This window comes from Microcaecilia unicolor, chromosome 3 (genome assembly GCF_901765095.1).
Source record: "Microcaecilia unicolor chromosome 3, aMicUni1.1, whole genome shotgun sequence".
In the NCBI taxonomy this organism is placed as follows: Eukaryota; Metazoa; Chordata; class Amphibia; order Gymnophiona; family Siphonopidae; genus Microcaecilia; species Microcaecilia unicolor.
Genome location: NC_044033.1, coordinates 255,975,271 through 255,998,491, shown reverse-complemented (window position 1 = coordinate 255,998,491; position 23,221 = coordinate 255,975,271). Strand labels below are relative to the sequence as shown.

The 23,221-nt window shown below is 49.1% G+C and overlaps 1 protein-coding gene across 2 annotated transcripts in view; it reads left to right on the top strand.

The window, feature by feature from the left end:
- Positions 1 to 719: 719 nt before the first annotated feature.
- The window catches only part of AP2A1 (adaptor related protein complex 2 subunit alpha 1), a 38,320-nt gene continuing 15,818 nt past the window's right edge, over positions 720 to 23,221 (top strand). For both annotated transcript variants that reach the window (XM_030197971.1, XM_030197970.1), the window contains exons 1-12: positions 720 to 883; positions 4,135 to 4,203; positions 5,274 to 5,416; positions 19,254 to 19,447; positions 19,729 to 19,858; positions 20,173 to 20,274; positions 20,647 to 20,755; positions 20,836 to 20,986; positions 21,069 to 21,237; positions 21,367 to 21,504; positions 21,789 to 21,971; positions 22,629 to 22,726. In XM_030197971.1, coding sequence (XP_030053831.1) covers positions 817 to 883; positions 4,135 to 4,203; positions 5,274 to 5,416; positions 19,254 to 19,447; positions 19,729 to 19,858; positions 20,173 to 20,274; positions 20,647 to 20,755; positions 20,836 to 20,986; positions 21,069 to 21,237; positions 21,367 to 21,504; positions 21,789 to 21,971; positions 22,629 to 22,726 — 1,553 coding nt within the window. In that variant the 5' untranslated portion in view covers positions 720 to 816. The remainder of the gene's footprint in view (positions 884 to 4,134; positions 4,204 to 5,273; positions 5,417 to 19,253; positions 19,448 to 19,728; positions 19,859 to 20,172; positions 20,275 to 20,646; positions 20,756 to 20,835; positions 20,987 to 21,068; positions 21,238 to 21,366; positions 21,505 to 21,788; positions 21,972 to 22,628; positions 22,727 to 23,221) is intronic.

Genomic DNA, 23,221 nt, shown 5'->3' with positions numbered 1-23,221 from the left:
TTCCACTATCCACTGAGATGCCTTTCTGTTTCCTTTTTCTCCTCATGCTTTTGGTTTTTGCCAGGTCCTTGTGGCCTGGATTGGCTACGGTTGGAAACAGGATACTGAGCCAGATGGACCATGCTCTGAGCCAGTATATTTACTTATGTTCTTAACAAACTAATCTCTATCCCTGCCACCAAGCTCCCTCTTGCTGAAAGTCTGCTGGTGTATAGCAGGTGGTGACCCTAGCAGTCCACTCTTTCCCCACCACTGATTAATGATAAGCCCATCGATCCTGTTGCATCAACAGATGTAAAAATGGGTTTCAAGTGTGTAATTGGGGTCTTCTACGAAATTAGATGCTCAGCTCATTCTTGTAATTATGTAACTTGGGCAGTGCTGGCTTGTTGTTAAATCGAGAAGTAGGCTAGGGCATGCAGTTCCCTCCAGATACCCAGCCAGTCCTGCAATTCTAGTCCCCCGTCCCCCCCCCGGTGCATCTTCGGATCTACAGATCCAACTCCCCTGCGCTCTTTCTGTGTCCTGACTGTCCTCCTCTCTCACACGTACTACTGCCTGCGGGAAATCATAAATTGAGAAGAAGGCTCGTGAGGGGGCGGAGCTTCCCATCTCCGCGTGATCTCCCAGCTCGGGATTCCCTGTGCGGGCTGACGTCTTTCCGTCTCGCAGTCGTGTCCAATGGCAGGGCGCTCTTAGCTGGGTGCGTGTGACGTCACCGCCGCTCCCTTCCCTGCTTCCCGAGCTGGTGCGGCTCCGGTGCCTGCGCTTCCGCCCCGCTCTTCCGCCGCCGCCTCCTCCTCCTCCGTCATCATCATGCCGGCCGTGTCGAAGGGCGACGGGATGCGCGGCCTGGCCGTCTTCATCTCCGACATCCGCAACTGTGAGCGGGGGAGGTTGGGGCCGGGAGGGAGGAGGGAGAGGCCTTCCGGGGTCCCAGTGACAGCCCTGCAATGTCTGTGACAGTCTCTCAGTGACAGTTCTGCAGTGTATGTGTGAGTTAGAGACAGCCCTGCAGTGTCTGTGACGGTCTTTCAGTGACAGTTATGCCGTGTGTGTGAGTCTCTCAGTGACAGTTCTGCAGTGTGTGTGTGTGTCTCTCAGTGACAGTTCTGCAGTGTGTGTGTGTGTCTCTCAGTGACAGGCCTGCAATGTCTGTGACAGTCTCTCAGTGACTTCTGCAGTGTGTGTGTGTGTCTCTCTCTCAGTGACAGTTATGCCGTGTGTGTGTGAGTCTCTCAGAGACAGCCCTGCAATGTCTGTGACAGGCTTTCAGTGACAGTTATGCCGTGTGTGTGTCTCAGTGACAGTTCTGCAGTGTATGTGTGAGTCTCTCAGTGACGGCCCTGCAATGTCTGCGACAGTCTCTCAGTGACAGTTCTGCAGTGTATGCGTGAGTCTCTCAGTGACAGCCCTGCAGTGTCTGTGACGGTCTTTCAGTGACAGTTATGCCGTGTGTGTGTGTGTGAGTCTCGCAGTGACAGTTCTGCGGTGTGTGTGTGGGTCTCTCAGTGACAGCCATGCAATGTCTGTGACAGTCTCTCAGTGACAGTTCTGCAGTGTATGTGTATCTCTCTCAGTGACAGTTTTGCAGTGTATGTGTGAGTCTCTCAGTGACAGCCCTGCAATGTCTGTGACAGTCTCTCAGTGACAGTTCTGCAGTGTATGTGTGAGTCTCTCAGTGACGGCCCTGCAATGTCTGCGACAGTCTCTCAGTGACAGTTCTGCAGTGTATGCGTGAGTCTCTCAGTGACAGCCCTGCAGTGTCTGTGACGGTCTTTCAGTGACAGTTATGCCGTGTGTGTGTGTGAGTCTTGCAGTGACAGTTCTGTGGTGTGTGTGTGGGTCTCTCAGTGACAGCCATGCAATGTCTGTGACAGTCTCTCAGTGACAGTTCTGCAGTGTATGTGTATCTCTCTCAGTGACAGTTTTGCAGTGTATGTGTGAGTCTCTCAGTGACAGCCCTGCAATGTCTGTGACAGTCTCTCAGTGACAGTTCTGCAGTGTATGTGTATCTCTCTCAGTGACAGTTTTGCAGTGTATGTGTGAGTCTCTCAGTGACAGCCCTGCAATGTCTGTGACAGTCTCTCAGTGACAGTTCTGCAGTTTGTGTGTGTGTCTCAGTGACAGTTCTGCAGTGTGTGTGTGAGTCTCTCAGTGACAGCCATGCAATGTCTGTGACAGTCTCTCAGTGACAGTTCTGTAGTGTATGTGTATCTTTCTCAGTGACAGTTTTGCAGTGTATGTGTGAGTCTCTCAGTGACAGTTTTGCAGTGTATGTGTGAGTCTCTCAGTGACAGCCATGCAATGTCTGTGACAGTCTCTCATTGACAGTTCTGTAGTGTATGTGTATCTTTCTCAGTGACAGCCCTGCAGTGTCTGTGACAGTCTTTCAGTGACAGGTCTGCAGTGTATGTGTGAGTGAGTGACAGCCCTGCAATGTCTGTGACAGTCTCTCAGTGACAGTTCTGTGGTGTATGTGTGACTGTCTTTCAGTGACAATCCTGCAGTGTGTGACAGTCTTTCAGTGACAGTCCTTCAGTGTGTGTGTGTGTCTCTCTCTCACCGACAGTTCTGCAGTGTGTGTGTGGGTCTCTCAGTGACCGTCTCAGTGACAGGTCTGCAGTTTGTGTGTGTGTGTCTCTCAGTGACAGTCCTGCAGTGTGTGTGAGTCTTTCAGTGACAGTTCTGCAGTGTATGTGTCTCTCAGTGACAATCCTGCAGTGTGTGTGACAGTCTTTCAGTGACAGTCCTGCAATGTTTGAGTCTTTCAGTGACAGTCCTGCAGTATGTGAGAGTCTGTTTCAGCCCTGCAGTGTGTGTGAGTGTCTCTCAGTGACAGTCCTTCAGTATGTGTGTGTGACAGTGTCTCCTTAGTGACAGTCCTGAAGTATGTTTGTATCTCTCAGTGACAGTCCTGCAGTAAGTGAGAGTCTCTCAATGATAGTCCTACTGTATGTGAGAATGTCTCAGTGTCCTGCAGTGTGTGTAACCGTCTTTCAGTAACAGTCCTGCTATGTGAGAATGTCTCAGTGTCCTGCAGTGTGTGTGAGTGACAGTCCTGTAGTGTGTGTAACCGTCTTTCAGTGACAGTCCAGCAGTATGTGTGTGTTTCTCAGTGACAGCCCTGCAGTGTGTGTGTGTCTCTCAGTGACAGTCCTGCAGTGTGTGTGAGAGTCTCTCCAGTGACAGTCCTGCAACGTGTGTGAGAGTCTCAGTGACCGTGCTGCATTGTTTGACAGTCTGTCAGTGACAGTCCTGTAGTGTGTCTGTGTTTCCGTCATTGTCCCTTCTTCCAGCCTGTCTTTGCTATGCTTCGCTTTGCAGGTTGGGCAGGTTGTGACACTTCATCTACTTACTGTGTAACTTTTCTGAAGAGATGTGGTTACAGTGTTTTTTTGGATATGTGGAAAAAGTTTGTTGGTCAGCTTAATGGGTTTGTCATGCTTTTCACTTCTATCCTGCATCCTGTGGCTCTGAGCTGATCTGATCTGAGCTGATGGAATGTGGCTCTTAAAAGCCCACTACCAACGTTTGAGCGTTTTATTATCCTTATAAAAGGTCTGTTTCTATTCATGGGTCTGCTGTGTTCAATTAAAACCATCAGCAGTTTATGTGTTCCTCTGTGGAATAAGGTGGAACTGGCAGCCTACTTGGAGCAGGGTTTATAAGAAAAATGTACCGGAAACACTCATGCAGTCACTTTTTTGGTGCATATCTCTGCTTCTTTCACTGCACTGCACAACCCTCTTAAAAGGGGGAGAATGAAGGGCAGTAATGCTATTATAACAGTATCTAATAATAACAATATTAACGTATTTAATTTGGATGCTAGAATTGGCAGGAGACCTGTCTCTCAGCCCCTTGCGATAGCCAAGGCTATCAGCATTTACTAAATCTTTTAGGAAGGTGGAATTGAAAAGTTTTCTTTCCAAGTACCACACCTCTCTCAGCCTACCGTTTACCAGCACAAAACCCTCAGATGTCTTCCCTTGAAACTCAACAGGGTCTCTGTTGGTCAGCGGCCAGACATTCAGAGAAGTTTTCAGAACATTTTTAGGACCGGATGTGAAGTTGAGAATTGCAATCCGAGGCCCCCTCAATAGCACCTGATTCTGGGTCTCTTCTTTACAGGTAAAAGCAAAGAAGCCGAAATTAAAAGAATCAACAAAGAACTGGCCAACATTCGCTCCAAATTCAAAGGTAATTCCTTCAAGCTGTCTCCTGCTTCCAGCTCGGGTTCTCTCCACGATTTCCCTGCAGCAGCAATTTCATTTTAGCAGTATGTAAGCACAGAAAGTTTGCAGTTGTGGCAATATAGACAGCAATCAGAGGCACATTTTGTGTGAGAGGCAGCTTCAGGCTGCCTATATTCCCTTGCAAGCAGTCCCCATTCCCAGCTTCAGACTGACTGACATCATGCTCTCGCCTCTGCAGCTTCTCACCATCTGTGAGTCACTGACAAAGGAGAAGAAGCATCACTCTGGAGGGAGTGGGAGGTGATTGATGATGTTCAGGCCTCCTTTTCTCCTGTTTCCAAGCATCTCCAGAACTATGTGTACAGTGGATTACTAAGCAGGCTGCATTAGGAGTGTGGTAACTTCTTGAGGCACTCGCGTTTGACAAAAAAGGTTTTCCCCCAGCACTACCACTGCACTGAAAAGAGGGAGGCAGTTTTATTTTCTCCCCAGGTTTCTTTTCTAGTATTAATTTGAAATAGAAGTGAATCCGATGAGTAAGGCCCTCTTGCTGCACTAGATTTTAAGACATGTTGAAAGTATCAGGGTGTAAATAGCATCCACACTGCACAGCCTTTAGGATGACCGTGCTACTCAGGTTAATAATAGTGATGACGACGGAAGTGGTGGCAATGAAAATGTTAATAGTGATGAGTGTTGAACAAGATGATGGAATTGTTGAGGTGGGTGATGGTGGGAGTGCTGGGGTGGTTGGGATGCGCTAGGCGATGGCAGGAGTGTTGGGGGGGTGGCAGTGGGGTTGGTGAAGGTAGGAGTGCCGAGAATGGTGATGAGGTTGATGGGGGCTGGGATGATGGAGTTGGTAATGGTGGGCATGTGGGGATGGCAGGAATGCCGAGGGAGGATAGGTAGGTGGCGATGACAAGAGTGTCAGGGAGGGGTGGAAGGCTTTCCAGTTAGCAATGGCAATTTCGGTTGTGCTAATGAGCTGTGTCAGTGATAAGAGTAAGTAAGAAGTTGTAGATATGATTGGATTGATAGAACTGAAAAGTGTCTCTCTGCTTGGGATTGCAGGAGACAAGGCTTTGGATGGTTACAGTAAAAAGAAATATGTCTGCAAACTTCTTTTCATCTTCCTGCTGGGTCATGACATCGACTTTGGCCACATGGAAGCTGTCAACCTCCTGAGCTCCAACAAGTACACCGAGAAGCAGATTGTGAGTAATGAGCAAGTACACTGAGGAGCAGATTGTGAGTAACGAGCAAATACACAGAGGAGTAGATTGTGAGTAATGAGCAGATACACCGAGAAGCAGATTGTGAGTAATGAGCAGATACACAGAGGAGTAGATTGTGAGTAATGAGCAGATACACCGAGAAGCAGATTGTGAGTAATGAGCAGATACACAGAGGAGTAGATTGTGAGTAATGAGCAGATACACCGAGAAGCAGATTGTGAGTAATGAGCAGATACACAGAGGAGTAGATTGTGAGTAATGAGCAGATACACAGAGGACCAGATTGTGAGTAATGAGCAAATACACCGAGAAGCAGATGTGAGTAATGAGCAAATACACCGAGAAGCAGATGTGAGTAATGAGCAAATACACAGAGTAGATTGTGAGTAGTGAGCAAATACACAGAGGAGTAGATTGTGGGTAATGAGCAGATACACAGAGGAGCAGATTGTGAGTAATGAGCAGATACACAGAGGAGCAGATTGTGAGTAATGAGCAAATACACCGAGAAGCAGATGTGAGTAATTAGCAAATACACAGAGTAGATTGTGAGTAGTGAGCAAATACACAGAGGAGTAGATTGTGAGTAATGAGCAGATACACAGAGGAGCAGATTGTGAGTAGTGAGCAAATACACCGAGGAGCAGATTGTGAGTAATGAGCAAATACACCGAGAAGCAGATGTGAGTAATGAGCAAATACATAGAGTAGATTGTGAGTAGTGAGCAAATACACAGAGGAGTAGATTGTGAGCAATGAAAAAGTACACCGAGGAACAGATTGTAATGAGCAAATACACAGAGGAGTAGATTATGAGTAATGAGCAAATACACTGAGGAGCAGATTGTGAGTAATGAGCAAATACACCGAGAAGCAGATGTGAGTAATGAGCAAATACATAGAGTAGATTGTGAGTAGTGAGCAAATACACAGAGGAGTAGATTGTGAGCAATGAAAAAGTACACCGAGAAGCAGATGTGAGTAATTAGCAAATACACAGAGGAGTAGATTGTGAGTAGTGAGCAAATACACAGAGGAGTAGATTGTGAGTAATGAGCAGATACACAGAGGAGCAGATTGTGAGTAATGAGCAAATACACCGAGAAGCAGATGTGAGTAATGAGCAAATACATACAGTAGATTGTGAGTAGTGAGCAAATACACAGAGGAGTAGATTGTGAGCAACGAAAAAGTACATCGAGGAGCAGACTGTAACGAGCAAATACACAGAGGAGTAGATTGTGAGTAACGAGCAAATACACCAAGAAGCAGATGTGAGTAATTAGCAAATACACAGAGTAGATTGTGAGTAGTGAGCAAATACACAGAGGAGACGATTGTGGGTAATACACCGAGAAGCAGATGTGAGTAATTAGCAAATACACAGAGTAGATTGTGAGTAGTGAGCAAATACACCGAGGAGAAGATTGTGAGTAATGAGCAAATACACCGAGAAGCAGATGTGAGTAGTGAGCAAATACACAGAGGAGTAGATTGTGAGCAACGAAAAAGTACACCGAGGAACAGATTGTAACAAGCAAATACACAGAGGAGTAGATTGTGAGTAACGAGCAAATACACAGAGGAGTAGATTGTGAGTAATGAGCAAATACACCGAGAAGCAGATGTGAGTAATGAGCAAATACATAGAGTAGATTGTGAGTAGTGAGCAAATACACAGAGGAGTAGATTGTGAGCAACGAAAAAGTACACCGAGGAGCAGATTGTAACGAGCAAATACACAGAGGAGTAGATTGTGAGTAACGAGCAAATACACAGAGGAGTAGATTGTGAGTAATGAGCAAATACACCGAGAAGCAGATGTGAGTAATTAGCAAATACACAGAGTAGATTGTGAGTAGTGAGCAAATACACAGAGGAGTAGATTGTGAGCAACAAAAAAGTACACTGAGGAGCAGATTGTAACGAGCAAATACACAGAGGAGTAGATTGTGAGTAACGAGCAAATACACTGAGAAACAGATTGTGAGTAATGAGCAAATACACAGAGGAGTAGTTTGTGAGTAATGAGCAAGTACACAGAGGAGTAGATTGTGAGTAATTTATTTATTTGTTACATTTGTACCCCACATTTTCCCACCTTTTTGCAGGCTCAATGTGGCTTACATAGTACCGTCAAGGCATTCGCCAGGTCGGTTGATAACAAATACATGATTATATAGTGCTTGAATGAGGTAGTTATAGAGGGTTGAAGGTAATGAGGATTGTATATTGTCCAGTACGATCATTGGTCATGCTATGTTGCTGGGTGAAGGGTTTACGTAGGATCATTGGGGTAGGCCTTTTTGAAGAGGGTGCTTTTTAGTGATTTCCTGAAGTTCAGGTGGTCATGGATTGTTTTCAACTTTAGGGAGTCAGTTCCATAGTTGTGTGCTTAAGTAGGAGAAGCCGGATGCATAGGTTGTTTTGTATTTAAGTCCTTTGCAGGTTGGGTAATGTAGGTTTAGGTAGGATCATGATGATCCGATCCTGTTTCTTAATGGTAGATCTGTAAGGTCTGTCATGTATCCTGGGACTACGCCATATATAATTTTGTGGACCAAAGTGCAGAGTTTGAAGATAATCCTTTCTTTGATTGGGAGCCAATGCAGCTTTTGTTGGAGGGGTTTGGCACTTTCTAATTGGGTTTTACTGTATATCAGTCTGGCTGATGTGTTTTGGGCGGTCTGGAGTGTCTTCGTGAGTTGTTCTCTGCATCCTGCATAGATACCTTTGCAATAGTCTGCATGACCTAGGACCATTGATTGTATTAGGTTTCGGAAAGTTTCCCTTGGTAAGAAAGGTTTTACTTGTTTGAGTTTCCACATTGACTAGAACCAGGGCCGTGCCAACACGGTAAGCGAGGTAAGCATGGCAGGAGGGCGCCATCCTCTGGGGGGGCGCCCCGCCGCACCATGCTTACCTCGCCCTCTTCTTCCCAGATCCTTGTCCTTTTTTTTTTTTGTTTAAATTTACCTCTCCGGCGCGTGGCAGCGTAGCGTTAGTGAGGAGGCGGCGCTCCCCCGCCCCGACGTGTCAGTCTCTTCCCTTCGCTCGGTTCTGCCTTCTTCTGACGTCAGAAATGACGTCAGAAGAAGGCGGGACACTGAGCGAAGGGAAGAAGACACGTCGGGGCGGGGGAGCGCCGCCTCCTTCTCACTAACGCTACGCTGCTGCTCGCCGGAGAGGTAAATTTAAACAAAAAGGAAAAGGATCTGGGGAGAAGAGGGCGGGTAGTGTAGCGATTGTTTTCGGGGGGGGGGGGGGCGCGCCGGCGGGGCCAACTGCAGGGGGGCGCCGGAGACCCTAGGCACGGCCCTGACTAGAACATTTTCTTTACTTGGCTCTCGAGAGTGAGGTTGCGGTCGAGTGTGACTCCGAATATTTTTAGGCTGTCTGATGTAGGGAGGGTGTGTCTTGGGGTGTTTATTGTTGTGGGTTTATACTTATTATGTTGAGAGGAAAGGATAAGGCAGTGTGTTGTTCAGTTGTAAAGTGCTGCGTTTGACTGGTAGCGCTGTAGAAATGATTTGTAGTGGTAGTAGTAGTTTTCTCAGTGTTCCGTTTCAGTTGGAATGAGTTTGCCCAGGAGTCCATGATGTTCAGGCCGTCTTTGATTTCGTTGGTTATTTTTGTCAGGTCATGTTTGAAGGGAATGTAGATTGTAACATCATCTGCGTAAATGAACGGGTTGAGGCCTCGATTAGATAATGAATTAGCCAGAGGGATCATCATCATGTTGAAGAGTATTGGTGATAGTGGTGAACCTTGAGGTACTCCACAGGTTGGTTTCCACGGAGGTGATATGTTTGAATTAGATTTTAATGAGCAAGTGCAGCAAGGTGCAGGTTGTGAGTAATGGCTGAAACCTGTTCCAGTGCTGATTTGCCTGTTGCACTCGTGTGTTTTAGTCCTGGAACCTTCCTTTATGCTCAGCTTAGAAATTAGTGACCGTGGGTACCAGATAGTCTTACAAATCAGTGCACTTCACGCTGAGGTTCTGAATGCAGCAATACTAGCCTGACCCTTGTCTGACTGAATAAATGTTGATAGTGTTATGATCTTGACTGTCTTTGTATGGTTAATTTCTAAGGAATCAGTTTGGTGGTAGATGATGAATATAGGGGGATTTGTGTATGGAAAACACACTTTTCATTACATAGCTTCCCAATATTCCAGCACCTGTGCGATAGTTGTGTCCATCAACCAGCAGGTGGAGATAGAGAACTGAAAACTGAGCTCTCTCTTGGCATCCAGTCCAGCTCCTCAGTATTTTCTATCTCCAGCAGATGGATGGACACACTTTTCAGCCTCTGGTTCTGAGTGATTTGCTCCTGGTCCAGTTGGTTAGCTGGTCCCCAGTTTTGTTTAAGATTGTTCTGTTTGTTCTGATTTTCTCCTTACTACTTGTCTATGTAAATACCGAGGAGCTGGACTGGATGCTAAGAGATCTCAGCTCAATTTTCAGTTCTCTATCTCCACGTGCTGGTTGATGGACACAGCTGTCCCACAGATTCTCCGAAGACAAGCAGGCTGCTTGTTCTCACATCTGGGTGATGTCCATGGCAGCCCAACCGGAAAAGTTTCACAGCAAACTCAAAAAGTCTTGCAGGAGGTCCCGTGCATAGGGCACGCCCACCGCACATACGCGGCCGTCTTCCCGCCCATGCGCTACTGCTCCCGCTCAGTTTTTCATTTTCCGTGGTGGAGAGATACTGCGTTGCGTCCCTCTCCTCTCAGCCCTCTGAAACTGTCTAGCAAATAGTTTGCTTTTTTTCTTGTTTAGTGGCGCAGTCCGCGCCTCCTTTTATCTGTTCTTTTCGTTTAAAAAAATAAAAAAAACCTTTGGTTTTCCCGTAGTGTCTTAGTTTTGGCTGCCTTAAGTTTTCTTTCGCCGCCGTTGCAGCCCTTTTGGCCGCATGCCCGTGTTCGTTCCCTTTTGTGGCCCTTTTTGCCGCCACCATCAACGATTTTGACCTTGCCGCCGTGATTTTTTTGTCGATGACATCGAGGATTCCCAGCAGCTTCAAGCAGTGTGGTCGGTGAGGTCTGGCAATCTCGCTTTCTGACACCCACGCTTGGTGCCTTCAGTGCCTCGGGCCTGAGCATAACCCCAAAGCGTGCAAATTGTGTCTTAGCTTAAAAAAGCGGACACAGGTGGCGAGACAAGCTCAGCGGGATCGTCTTTTTGGAGTTTGGCCTGGCTCTTCAGCGTCAACGGCATCGGCACCAGATATGGAATCGACCTCAGGAGAGCAGGTACCACAGGCCCGATGACCACCTCTCACTGGGAGCAGTGAGCAGTCGAGTGGGCCTCCACCTGCCTCGACAGTTCCTGCTGTGCAGGCCCATCGGGACTGACGCTTTTCGGACCCGACCACGAGGAGGCATGTGGATTCCACGTCCTCCTCGTTGGTACCGCGGAGCGCCGATGACGTGCATTGAAAGAAACAAGCTAATAAGCATCGTCATCGGTCGCCCCCTACTCACAGTACCGGGAGCTCCGGGGCGTCGAGGGATTCGGCACCCGAGAAGCGTCGACGCCGGGAGGACCGCTCCCCCTCCATCCAAGAGGTGTCGATGCGTCGGTCATCGGGCAGTCCGGTACCGCAGATTCTATCTCCGACTCCTTCACTGGCCCCTCAGCCTTTCCCGACAGAGACTCTGGACGAGCGCCTCCGGGCCATTCTTCCAGGTATCCTGGAAGGGTTGCTGCGCCAGTCTCTCCTGGTGCCGGGGGTGCTTGCGCCCTCAGCACCGTTGATGGAAGCGCCGGCTGGCTCTGGCCCTGTGATGCATTCGCCGGCACTGGTACCGCTTACGGCATCGGTCTCGGCCACCACTCAGGTGGACTCTCCGTCGATGGAGGGAGCTTCGTCCCCGCCGGTGCAGGAGTCCACCTCTCAACCTCATCATCGAGGACCTGGTTCCTCTGAGTCAAGACGGGCCCGGTTTCGGACTGAAGTCAGGGAACTCATGTCCGACACCGAGGAGGAGGCCTCGTGGGGTCGGAGGAGGACCCCAGGTATTTCTCTTCCGAGGAGTCCTGTGGTCTTCCCTCTGACCCCACTCCTTCACTGGAAAGGAAGTTTTCGCCACCTGAGAGCCTTTCCTTTGCCTCCTTTGTTAGGGACATGTCTGTGAGCGTTCCCTTCCCCGTGGTTACTGTGAATGAGCCGAGGACTGAGATGCTCGAGGTCCTCGACTATCCATCACCACCTAGAGAGTCTTCCACGGTCCCGTTGCACAATGTTCTAAAGGAGACACTGCTTCAGAATTGGCTGAAGCCCTTATCTAACCCCACCATCTCGAAGAAAGCCGAGTCCCAGTATAGGATCCACGGCGACCCGGAGTTGATGAGGACTCAGTTGCCACACGACTCCGCTGTGGTGGATTCTGCTCTCAAGAGAGCCAAGAGTTTGAGGGATACTGCCTCGGTGCCCCCGGGGCGTGAGTCTCGCACTCTGGACTCTTTTGGGAGGAAGGCCTATCATTCCTCCATGCTCGTGGCCAAGATCCAGTCTTACCAGCTCTACATGAGCATTCACATGCGAAATAATGTGAGGCAACTGGCGAACCTGGTTGACAAGCTTCTGTTGGAGCAGTCCAGGACTTTTCAGGAGGTGGTCAGGCAGCTGAAGGCGTGTGGCAAATTCCTGTCCAGGGGTATAATTTATGACACTTTTGATGTTGCATCCAGATCCACTGCCCAAGGGTATAGTGATGCGCAGACTGTCATGGCTGCACGCCTCTAACCTGGACAACCGGACCCAACAGCGGCTGGCGGATGTCCCTTGCCGGGGGGATAATATTTTTGGCGAGAAAGTCGAGCAGTTGGTCGAACAGCTTAACCAGTGGGAAACCGCCCTCGACAACCTCTCCCACCGGGCGCCTTCAGCATCTACCTCATCAGGTAGACAGTTTTTCAGGGGAAAGAAGACTGCTTCTTACGCTTATACTAAGGGTAGGTACAATTCTCCTTCCTGTTAGCTTCCCAGGCTCAGCCCCAGCGCGCTTGTTCGCGTCAACAGCGTGCAACCAAGCAGGCCCCTGCAGCTCCCCAGCAGAAGCAAGGGGCGGGCTTTTGACTGGATCCGGGAGAGCATAGCCACCATAAAAGTGCCCGTGCCGTACGATCTACCGGTTGGGGAGAGGTTAAAATTTTTTCACCAAAGGTGGCCTCTCATAACCTCCGACCAGTGGGTTCTCCAAATAGTGCGGTGTGGGTACGCCCTCAATTTGATCTCCGTTCCACCAAATTGTTTACCGGGAGCTCAGTCTTTCAGCTCCCACCACAGGCAGGTACTTGCAGAGGAACTCTCCGCCCTTCTCAGCGCCAATGCGGTCGAGCCCGTACCACCCGGGTAAGAAGGGCTGGGATTCTATTCCAAGTACTTCCTTGTGGAAAAGAAAACAGGGGGGATGCGTCCCATCCTAGACCTGAGGGGCCTGAACAAATATCTGGTCCGAGAAAAGTTCAGGATGCTTTCCCTGGGCACCCTTCTTCCCATGATTCAGAAAAACGACTGGCTATGCTCCCTGGATTTAAAGGATGCTTATACTCACATCCCGATACTGCCAGCTCACAGACAGTATCTGCAATTCTGTCTGGGAACACAGCATTTCCAGTACTGTGTGCTGCCCTTTGGGCTCGCCTCTGCGCCACGGGTGTTCACAAAATGCCTGGTGGTGGTTGCGGCGTTGCTGCGCAAGCTGGGGGTGCATGTGTTCCCTTATCTCGACGACTGGCTGGTGAGGAGCACCTTGGAGGCATGAGCTCTTCAGTCCATGCAGGTGACTATTCAACTTCTGGAGCTACTGGAGTTTCTGATAAATTACCCAAAGTCTCATCTCCGCCCAGTCCAGTCACTCGAATTCATTGGAGCTCTGCTGAATTCACAGACAGCTCATGCCTATCCCCCCGAGGCGAGAGCGCAGAATCTTCTGTCCCGCGCCTCCCGGGCAAGAGGGTCCCAGCAGATCACAGCTCGGCAGATGTTGAGACTCCTGGGCCATATGGCCTCTAAAGTCCATGTGACTCCCATGGCTCGTCTTCACATGAGATCAGCTCAATGGACCCTAGCTTCCCAGTGGTATCAGGCTGTGGGGAATCTAGCGGATGCAATCTGACTGCCCACCAGTTTCCGCAATTCACTCCACTGGTGGGCAATTTGGTCCAATTTGACGTTGGGACGTCCTTTCCAAATTATTCAGCTGCAAAAGGTGCTGACGACGGATGCATCTCTCTTGGGGTGGGGAGCCGATGTCGATGGGCTTCACACTCAAGGACTGTGGTCCCTCCAGTAATCAGGTCTGCAGATCAACCTCCTGGAGTTGAGAGCGGTCTGGAACGCGTTCAAGGCTTTCAGAGATCGGCTGTTCTTTCAAGTTATCCAAATTCGGACAGACAATCAGGTTGCGATGTAATACATCAACAAGCAGGGGGGCACGGATCTCGCCCCTTGTGTCGGGAAGCCGTCGGGATGTGGCGCTGGGCTCGCTGGCATGGCATGCTTCTCCAGGCCACATACCTGGCAGGCGTAAACAACAGTCTGGCTGACAAGTTGAACAGACTTATGCAACCGCACAAATGGTCACTCAATTCGAGTGTGGTACACAAGATCTTCCGGGAGTGGGGCACCCCCTCGGTGGATCTTTTCGCCACACAGACCAACCACAAGCTGCCTCAATTCTGTTCCAGGCTACAGGCCCACGACAGGCTAGCATCGGACGCCTTCCTCCTGCATTGGGGGACTGGCCTTCTGTACGCGTATCCTCCCATTCCCTTGGTGGGGAAGACTTTACTGAAACTCAAGCAAGACCGCGGCACCATGATTCTGATCGCGCCCTTTTGGCCCCGTCAGATCTGGTTCCCTCTTCTTCTGGAGTTGTCTTCCGACGAACCGTGGAGATTGGAGTGTTTTCCAACCCTGATCACTCAGAACTAGGGGGCGCTTCTGCATCCCAACCTCCAGTCTCTGGCTCTCACGGCCTGGATGTTGAGGGCGTAGATTTCGCCGCCTTGAGTCTTTCTGAGGGTGTCTCCCGAGTCTTGCTTGCTTCCAGGAAAGATTCCACTAAGAAGAGTTACTTTTTCAAGTGGAGGAGGTTTGCCACCTGTTGTGACAGCAAGACCTTAGATCCTCGCTCTTTCCTACACAGACCCTGCTTGAATACCTTCTACACTTATCGAAGTCTGGTCTCAAAACCAACTCAGTAAGGAACCATCTTAGTGCGATTAGTGCTTACCATTCCTGTGTAGAGGGTAAGCCTGTCTCTGGACAGCCTTTTGTTGTTCGATTCATGAGAGGTTTGCTTTTGTTAAAGCCCCCTGTCAAGCCTCCTACAGTGTGATGGGATCTCAACATCGTCCTCACCCAGCTGATGAAACCTCCTTTTGAGCCACTGGATTCTTGCCATCTGAAGTAATATAGTAACATAGTAGATGACAGCAGAAAAAGACCTGCACGGTCCATCCAGTCTGCCCAACAAGATAAACTCATATGTGCTACTTTTTGTGTATACCTTACCTTGATTTGTACCTGTCCTCTTCAGGGCACAGACCGTATAAGTCTGCCCAGCACTATCCCCGCCTCCCAACCACCAGCCCCGCCTCCCAACCACCAGCCCCGCCTCCCACTACCAGCTCTGGCACAGACCGTATAAGTCTGCCCAGCATTATCCCCGCCTCCCAACCACAAGTCCCGCCTCCCACCACCAGCTCTGGCACAGACCGTATAAGTCTGCCCAGCACTATCCCCGCCTCCCAACCACCAGTCCCGCCTCCCACCACCGGCTCTGGCACAGACTGTATAAGTCTGCCCAGCACTATCCCCGCCTCCCAACCACCAGCCCCGCCTCCCACTACTGGCTCTGCCACCCAATCTTGGCTAAGCTCCTGAGGATCCATTCCTTCTGAACAGGATTCCTTTATGTTATCCCACGCATGTTTGAATTCCGTTACCGTTTTCATCTCCACCACCTCCTGCGGGAGGGCATTCCAAGCATCCACCACTCTCTCCGTGAAGAAATACTTCCTGACATTTTTCTTGAGTCTGCCCCCCTTCAATCTCATTTTATGTCCTCTCGTTCTACCGCCTTCCCTTCTCCGGAAAAGGTTCGTTTGCGGATTAATACCTTTCAAATCAACCCCATGGACACCAGAATGCGGGGTTCCCCAAGGATCTCCCCTCTCACCAACCCTCTTTAACCTAATGATGACACCACTAGCTAAGCTATTAGACAACCAAAATCTCAACCCATACATATATGCAGACGATGTCACGATTTACATCCCTTTCAAACATGACCTAAAGGAAATCACCAATGAAATCAGCCAAAGGTTCCAAATCATGCACTCATGGGCAGATGCATTTCAACTAAAACTCAACGCAGAAAAAACACAATGTCTTATAATCACCTCACAACACAACATAAATAAATTCACCACCATAACCACCCCAAACTTCTCCCTTCCCGTCTCAAACAATCTGAAAATTTTGGGTGTTACCGTTGACAGAAATCTCATACTTGAAAACCACGTGAAGAACACAACTAAGAAAATGTTCCATTCCATGTGGAAACTCAAAAGAGTAAAATCTTTCTTCCCAAGGGCCATTTTTCAGAACCTGGTACAGCCAATGGTATTAAGTCACCTGGATTATTGCAATGCACTCTATGTTGGCTGTAAAGAACAGACCATCAAAAAACTTTAACCAGCCCAGAATACAGCAGCTAGACTCATATTTGGGAAAACAAAATATGAAAGTGCAAAACCCCTGAGAAAGAAACTACACTGGCTCCCACTTAAAGAACGTACTGCGTTCAAGACCTGCACGATTTTTCATAAAATCATTTATGGAGATGCCCCGACCTACATGCTAGACCTAGTTTACCTACCACCCAGAAACGCAAAAAAATCTTCCCGCACCTTTCTCAACCTACACTTCCCCAGCTGTAAAGGATTAAAATACAAATTAACGCATGCGACCAGCTTTTCTTATATGGGCACACAGCTGTGGAATGCACTTCCAACTCACCTGAGAACGATCAATGAATTAACCAACTTCATCAAATCTCTGAAGACTTACCTCTTTAACAAAGCCTACCACGAGATCCCATAGCTAACGATAACACAACACCTTTCCAACTTTAGTCAGAATCAGGCGTATTTTCAAAGCACTTAGCCTTCCAAAGTTCCATAGGTTTCTATGGAACTTTGGAAGGCTAAGTGCTTTGAAAATATGCCTAAATGTATCTCTCTACAACTGCTTGATCAAATCCTCTTGTCTTCCTTGACTTCTTTGTAACACCAAATGTATACATTATCCTGTTATGGCGATGCCACAACAGGTCTTTGTAAGCCACATTGAGCCTGCAAATAGGTGGGAAAATGTGGGATACAAATGAAATGAAATAAATAAATATCACCCCTGTTCTCCTTTCCTCCAGAGTATACATGTTCAGGTCAACAAGTCTTTCCTCATACGTCTTGTAACGCAAATCCCATACCATTTTCATAGCTTTTCTTTGCACCGCTTCCATTTTTTTAACATCCTTCGCAAGATACGGCCTCCAAAACTGAACACAATACTCCAGGTGGGGCCTCACCAACGTCTTATACAGGGGTATTAAAACCTCTTTTCTTCTGCTAGTCACACCTCTCTCTATACAGCCTAGCAATCTTCTAGCTACGGCCACCGCTTTGTCACACTGTTTCATCGCCTTCAGGTCCTCAGATACTATCACCCCAAGATCCCTCTCCCCGTCCGTACCTATCAGACTCTCCCTGCCTAACACATACGTCTCCCTTGGATTTCTACTCCCTAAATGCATCACTTTGCATTTATTTGCATTGAATTTTAATTGCCAAACATTAGACCATTCTTCTAGCTTCCGCAGATCTTTTTTCATGTTTTCCACTCCTTCCGGGGTATCCACTCTGTTGCAAATCTTGGTGTCATCCGCAAAAAGGCAAACTTTACCTTGTAACCCTTCGGCAATGTCACGCACAAATATATTGAATAGAATCGGCCCCAGCACCGATCCCTGAGGCACTCCACTACTCACCTTTCCCTCCTCCGAGCGAACTCCATTTACCACCACCCTCTGGCGTCTGCCCGTTAACCAGTTCCTAATCCAGTTCACCACTTCGGGTCCTATCTTTAGCCTGTCTAGTTTATTCAAGAGCCTCCTGTGGGGAACCGTGTCAAAAGCTGTGCTGAAATCTAAGTAGATTACGTCCATAGCACGTCCTTGATTTAATTCTCCGGTCACCCAGTCAAAGAATTCAATGAGATTCATTTGGCACGATTTCCCTTTGGTGAAACAATGTTGTCTCGGATCTTGCAACTTATTTGCTTCTAGGAAATTCACTATCCTTTCCTTCAGCATCGCTTCCATTACTTTTCCAATAATCGAAGTGAGGCTTACCGGCCTGTAGTTTCCGGCTTCTTCCCTATCACCACTTTTGTGAAGAGGGACCACCTCCGCCGTTCTCCAATCCCACGGAACCTGTCTCGTCTCCAAGGATTTATTAAACAAATTTTTAAGAGGACCTGCCAGTACTTGACCTGGAAGGTCATTTTCTTGGTGGCAGTTACTTCAGCTCGTAGGGTCAGTGAGCTTCAAGCCTTGGTAGCCCATGCTTCCTATACCAAATTCCATCATAACAGAGTAGTCCTCCGCATTTACCCTAAGTTCCTGCCGAAGGTGGTGTCGGAGTTCCATCTGAACCAGTCAGTTGTCTTGCCAACATTCTTCCCCCGTCCGCATACCCGCCCTGCTGAATGTCAGTTGCACACATTGGACTGCAAGAGAGCATTGGCCTTCTACCTGGAGCGGACAAGCCCCCATAGACAGTCCGCCCAAATGTTTGTTTCTTTTGACCCCAATAGGAAGGGGGTTGCTGTCGGGAAACGCACCATCTCCAGTTGGCTAGCAGATTGCATTTCCTTCACTTATGCCCGAGCTGGGCTGACTCTTGAGGGTCATGTCACGGCTCATAGTGTTCGAGCTATGGTGGCGTCAGTGGCCCACATGAAGTCAGCCACTATTGAGGAGATTTGCAAGGCTGCAACGTGGTCATCAGTCCACACATCCACATCTCATTACTGCCTCCAGCAGGATACCCGACGCGACAGTCGGTTTGGGCAGTCGGTGCTGCAGAATCTGTTCAGGGTTTAGAATCCAACTCCACCCCCCTTGGCCCAGTTTTATTCTGTTCAGGCTGCACTCTCAGTTAGTTGTTCTTCGTAGGTCAATTTTTGTTATGTCCTCGCCGTTGCGAGGCCCAGTTGACCCTCTTTGTTGTTTTGAGTGAGCCTGGGAGCTAGGGTTACCCCAGATGTGAGAACAAGCAGCCTGCTTGTCCTCGGAGAAAGTGAAAGATACATACCTGTAGCAGGTATTCTCCGAGGACAGTAGGCTGATTGTTCTCACCAACCCTCCCTCCTCCCCTTTGGAGCTGTTATTTTCTTATTTCTTTGCTCTTTCATTTAACTGAGCGGGAGCGGTCGCGCATGGGCGGGAAGACGGCCGCGCATGCGCGGTGGGCGTGCCCTGCGCGCGGGACCTCCCGCGAGACTTTTTGAGTTTGCTGTGAAACTCTTCCGGTTGGAGGGGGCTGCCATGGACGTGACCCAGATGTGAGAACAATCAGCCTGCTGTCTTCGGAGAATACCTGCTACAGGTATGTATCTTTCGCTTTCTGGAACAACGGGGAAGGATTAACGGAAAGAAAATGATCAGGTAAGACCTCATTTCTCCTCCTCCTTCTTGTCAGTAGCCTGTGCAAATGCTATTTCTCCTGTTGCAGGGATACCTCTTTATCTCAGTACTGGTGAACTCCAACAGCGAGCTGATACGTCTCATTAACAATGCCATCAAGAACGACCTGGCCAGCCGGAATCCCACCTTCATGTGCCTTTCCCTGCACTGCATCGCCAATGTGGGCAGCAGGGAGATGGCCGAGGCCTTCGCTTCTGAGATCCCCCGTATCCTCGTCGCAGGGTTAGTGTCTCCCGTTCACTTTGTCTAGCATCTGTAGCTTTTAGTACCCTTGGGTTGTCTGGTATGAAGATTCTCGTATGTTTTTTGGGGGGGGAGAGGAGGGGGATGGGGTAAGGTTGTGGCACAGAGTTGGGATTAGTTCTGGGACTGGGGAATCAGGTTAGTGTCTTTTCCTCACTCTCTGTGTGACATGGGATGGTGCCTCCTTATACAAGTGCTTTGCTCTTTCCTGCTGTGAGCTCTGCATGTTTGTTCTAACTTGCTCGTTTTTCCCTTGGCAGTGACACGATGGACAGCGTGAAGCAGAGCGCTGCGCTCTGTCTGCTGCGCCTCTACAAGACGTCTCCGGATCTAGTGCCCATGGGAGAATGGACGTCCAGGGTGGTGCATCTGCTCAATGACCAGCACATGGTATGATCTGTGACTGCTCTCTCTTTGTCTCTCTCTCACTCTCTCTCTCTGTCTCTCTCTCTCTGTCTATCTCTCTCTCACTCTCTCTGTCTGTCTATCTCTCTCTGTCTATCTCTCTGTCTGTCTATCTCTCTCTCACTCTCTCTCTCTGTCTGTGTGTCTCTCTCTCTCTCTCTCTCTCACTCTCTGTCTCTCTGTCTATCTCACTCTCTCTCTCTCACTCTCTGTCTCTCTCTCTCTCTCTCTCTCTCTGTCTCTCTCTGAGAAACCGCTGCTCTCTGTGTGTCTGAATCTGCTTTTCTCCTTCCCCTCAGGGAGTGGTGACAGCAGCCGTCAGTCTCATCACCTGTCTGTGCAGGAAGAGCCCCGATGACTTTAAAACCTGTGTCTCGCTGGCGGTGTCCAGGTTGAGCAGGGTAAGGGGGTAATTTTCTACCCATCACATAAAGTAGACACTGGGATTCTGTACTGGCAGTTGCGTGCGCAGCAGCCAACTTTTGATTCAGCAAACTGCTTGTTAATGCCAATTAGCAGCTAATTATTAAGTTACATGCACAAGTTTACAGAATTAGGGGAAAGTCAGCACCTGCATGTGCCCAGTGCCCAGTCAGCTGATAAAGACCGCCTGTGGTCAGTCCTGGTCTTTGCACACCCTCTACTGTTCCTAAGCTTTCCAGAGAGCATGGCGAGCTGTAGAGGTGTGTTCAGTGCTGAACATGCAATCTTGCTGCTGGGATGTTAAATTTCCTTTGCATCTCTTAGTATCCAACGTGTCGCCCTTGTTTCAGATCGTGTCTTCAGCCTCCACAGACCTCCAGGATTACACCTACTACTTTGTTCCGGCTCCCTGGCTCTCAGTGAAACTGCTGCGTCTGCTGCAGTGCTACCCACCCCCAGGTACTCCCCACTTATTCATTCTCCCAGTGGTCCCCAGTAAGACCAGTGCGCTTCCTCACTTCTCTGCCTTTGCTTTCCAGAGGATGCAGCGGTGAAAGGGCGACTTGTGGAGTGCCTGGAAACCATCCTGAACAAGGCGCAGGAGCCACCAAAATCGAAGAAAGTTCAGCATTCCAATGCGAAAAATGCCATTCTCTTCGAAGCCATCAGCCTGATCATTCACTACGACAGGTGAGCACACACGAAGGGCAGTTCGCATTTCAGGATTCAGAGCGGGGGCATGCACCTTCACGTTTTCTCCTTCTTTCTGCAGTGAGCCCAACCTGTTGGTCCGAGCCTGCAACCAGCTGGGACAATTCTTGCAACACCGCGAGACTAACCTGCGCTACTTGGCTCTGGAGAGCATGTGCACCCTGGCTAGCTCAGAGTTCTCCCACGAAGCCGTGAAGACGCACATCGAGACCGTCATCAACGCTCTGAAGGTAAGAGCCATAAACTTTACCGTCAATCTTGAAGGCCTGTCTTGTTCTGGGAGCGACGTGTGGGCACAGTGCCCCGCTCGGTGTTGGACAGCGGCAGTGCTGACGTCGTATTTTTTCTTACCTCGGCAGACAGAGCGAGATGTCAGTGTGCGGCAGCGGGCAGCTGATCTCCTCTACGCAATGTGTGACCGCACCAACGCAAAGCAGATCGTGTCCGAGATGCTAAGTTACCTGGAAACTGCAGACTATTCGATCAGGGAAGAGATAGTAAGGAGCTTTTGTGTTCTGATGGGGGATGGCAAGTGTCGGCGCAGCTTCCTACGAGAGTAACATAACATAGTAACATAGTAGATGACGGCAGAAAAAGACCTGCACGGTCCATCCAGTCTGCCCAACAAGACAAACTCATATGTGCTAGTTTTTGTGTATATCTTACCTTGATTTATAACTGTCATTTTCAGGGCACAGACCGTACAAGTCTGCCCAGCACTATTCGCTATTGATTTTTCAGTCTCCTGTTAACGATTCTGAGCTGTGCCGTGTCCTCACAGGTGCTGAAGGTAGCCATACTCGCTGAAAAGTATGCCGTGGATTACAGCTGGTACGTGGACACCATTCTAAACCTGATCCGCATTGCGGGTGACTACGTCAGCGAGGAAGTCTGGTACCGCGTCATCCAGATTGTTATTAACCGGGATGATGTTCAGGGATATGCAGCCAAGACGGTGTTTGAGGTAACGCCTCTTCTAGCGCTGTCCTCTGACATGATGAGAGGGGGGAGGGATTTTCAGAGAGCCCGTGCAATTACCTAGTTCACCCGTACTTTTCATAGTCTGTAATGTTTAGCTTTGTTAGGAGTGTGGGTTAAAAGCTTCTGCATGCTTTGGACTGCGCAGGTGGCGGGGCGGGGGATAGCATAGCCCATGTATGTTTAAAAATACCAACTGTGCAGCGCAGGCAATGGGAATCTCTCTTGCCGATAGCCAAGTGGTTTCCAGACAGTCCACTGTTCCTGGGTAAATATGGCCAAATTTTCCTGCAAGGGGAGGCAATTTTTCAAAACTGCAGGGAGGGGGACAGTTTTTAACAGGCACTTGTATGCGTGAAACCTTTTATTTTAACCTGGCGGTATCCTTTTGCTGTTTTCTGCTTCCAGCTCGGTCAGATCCGAGGCTGGAATCTGATGCCAGTTTTACCCAGTTTCATATCTTCTCTGCCCTGAAGCAGTGACCAGAAGTCCCTCCTCTTTGAGCCAGCAAGACAACCCTACGTAGAGATGTGATAAAACTGCTGTGTTAATGATTCCTCTCGTAGCGTGTTCAGCTACAGCTTGTGGTGTTTGTGTCTGCTGGAGTGTTAATGTTTTCTTTTTCCCTTTTGTGCCTGGGCAGGCTCTTCAAGCACCAGCGTGCCATGAGAATATGGTGAAGGTTGGTGGCTATATCCTAGGAGAGTTTGGCAACCTTATTGCAGGGGACCCCAGGTCCAGGTAAGCAGACAGCTTTGTGTCAGACGTATACCACTAGTGATGCACCTCACTCCTGCCCTGTAGCTCCTCTGTTATTCCAGTACTGAGATCCTCACACATAGGTCTGCCAATACATCTCACTTCTGCCCCGTAACACCCTCTGCTATGCCAGTAGTGAGACCCTCACACACAGTTCTGCCAGTTCAGCTCACTCCTGCCCTGCAGCACCCCTGCTAGTCCAGTGTTGAGACCCTCAGGTACAGGTCTGCCAATGCACCTCATTCCTGCCCTGCAGCACCCTCTGCTATTCTAGTAGGGAGACCTTTGCACACAGCTCTGCCCAGGGGAGCCAACTTTTCAAAATTATTGGGGGTGCTAAACCGAATAGAAATGACCTCTCCCTTGACACAATCAAGGAATTTGCTCAATATTGGGGGTGCTCAAGCACCCACAGCACCCACAGAGCCGACTCCTATGGGTCTGCCAATGCACCTCACTCTTGCCCTGCAGCACCCC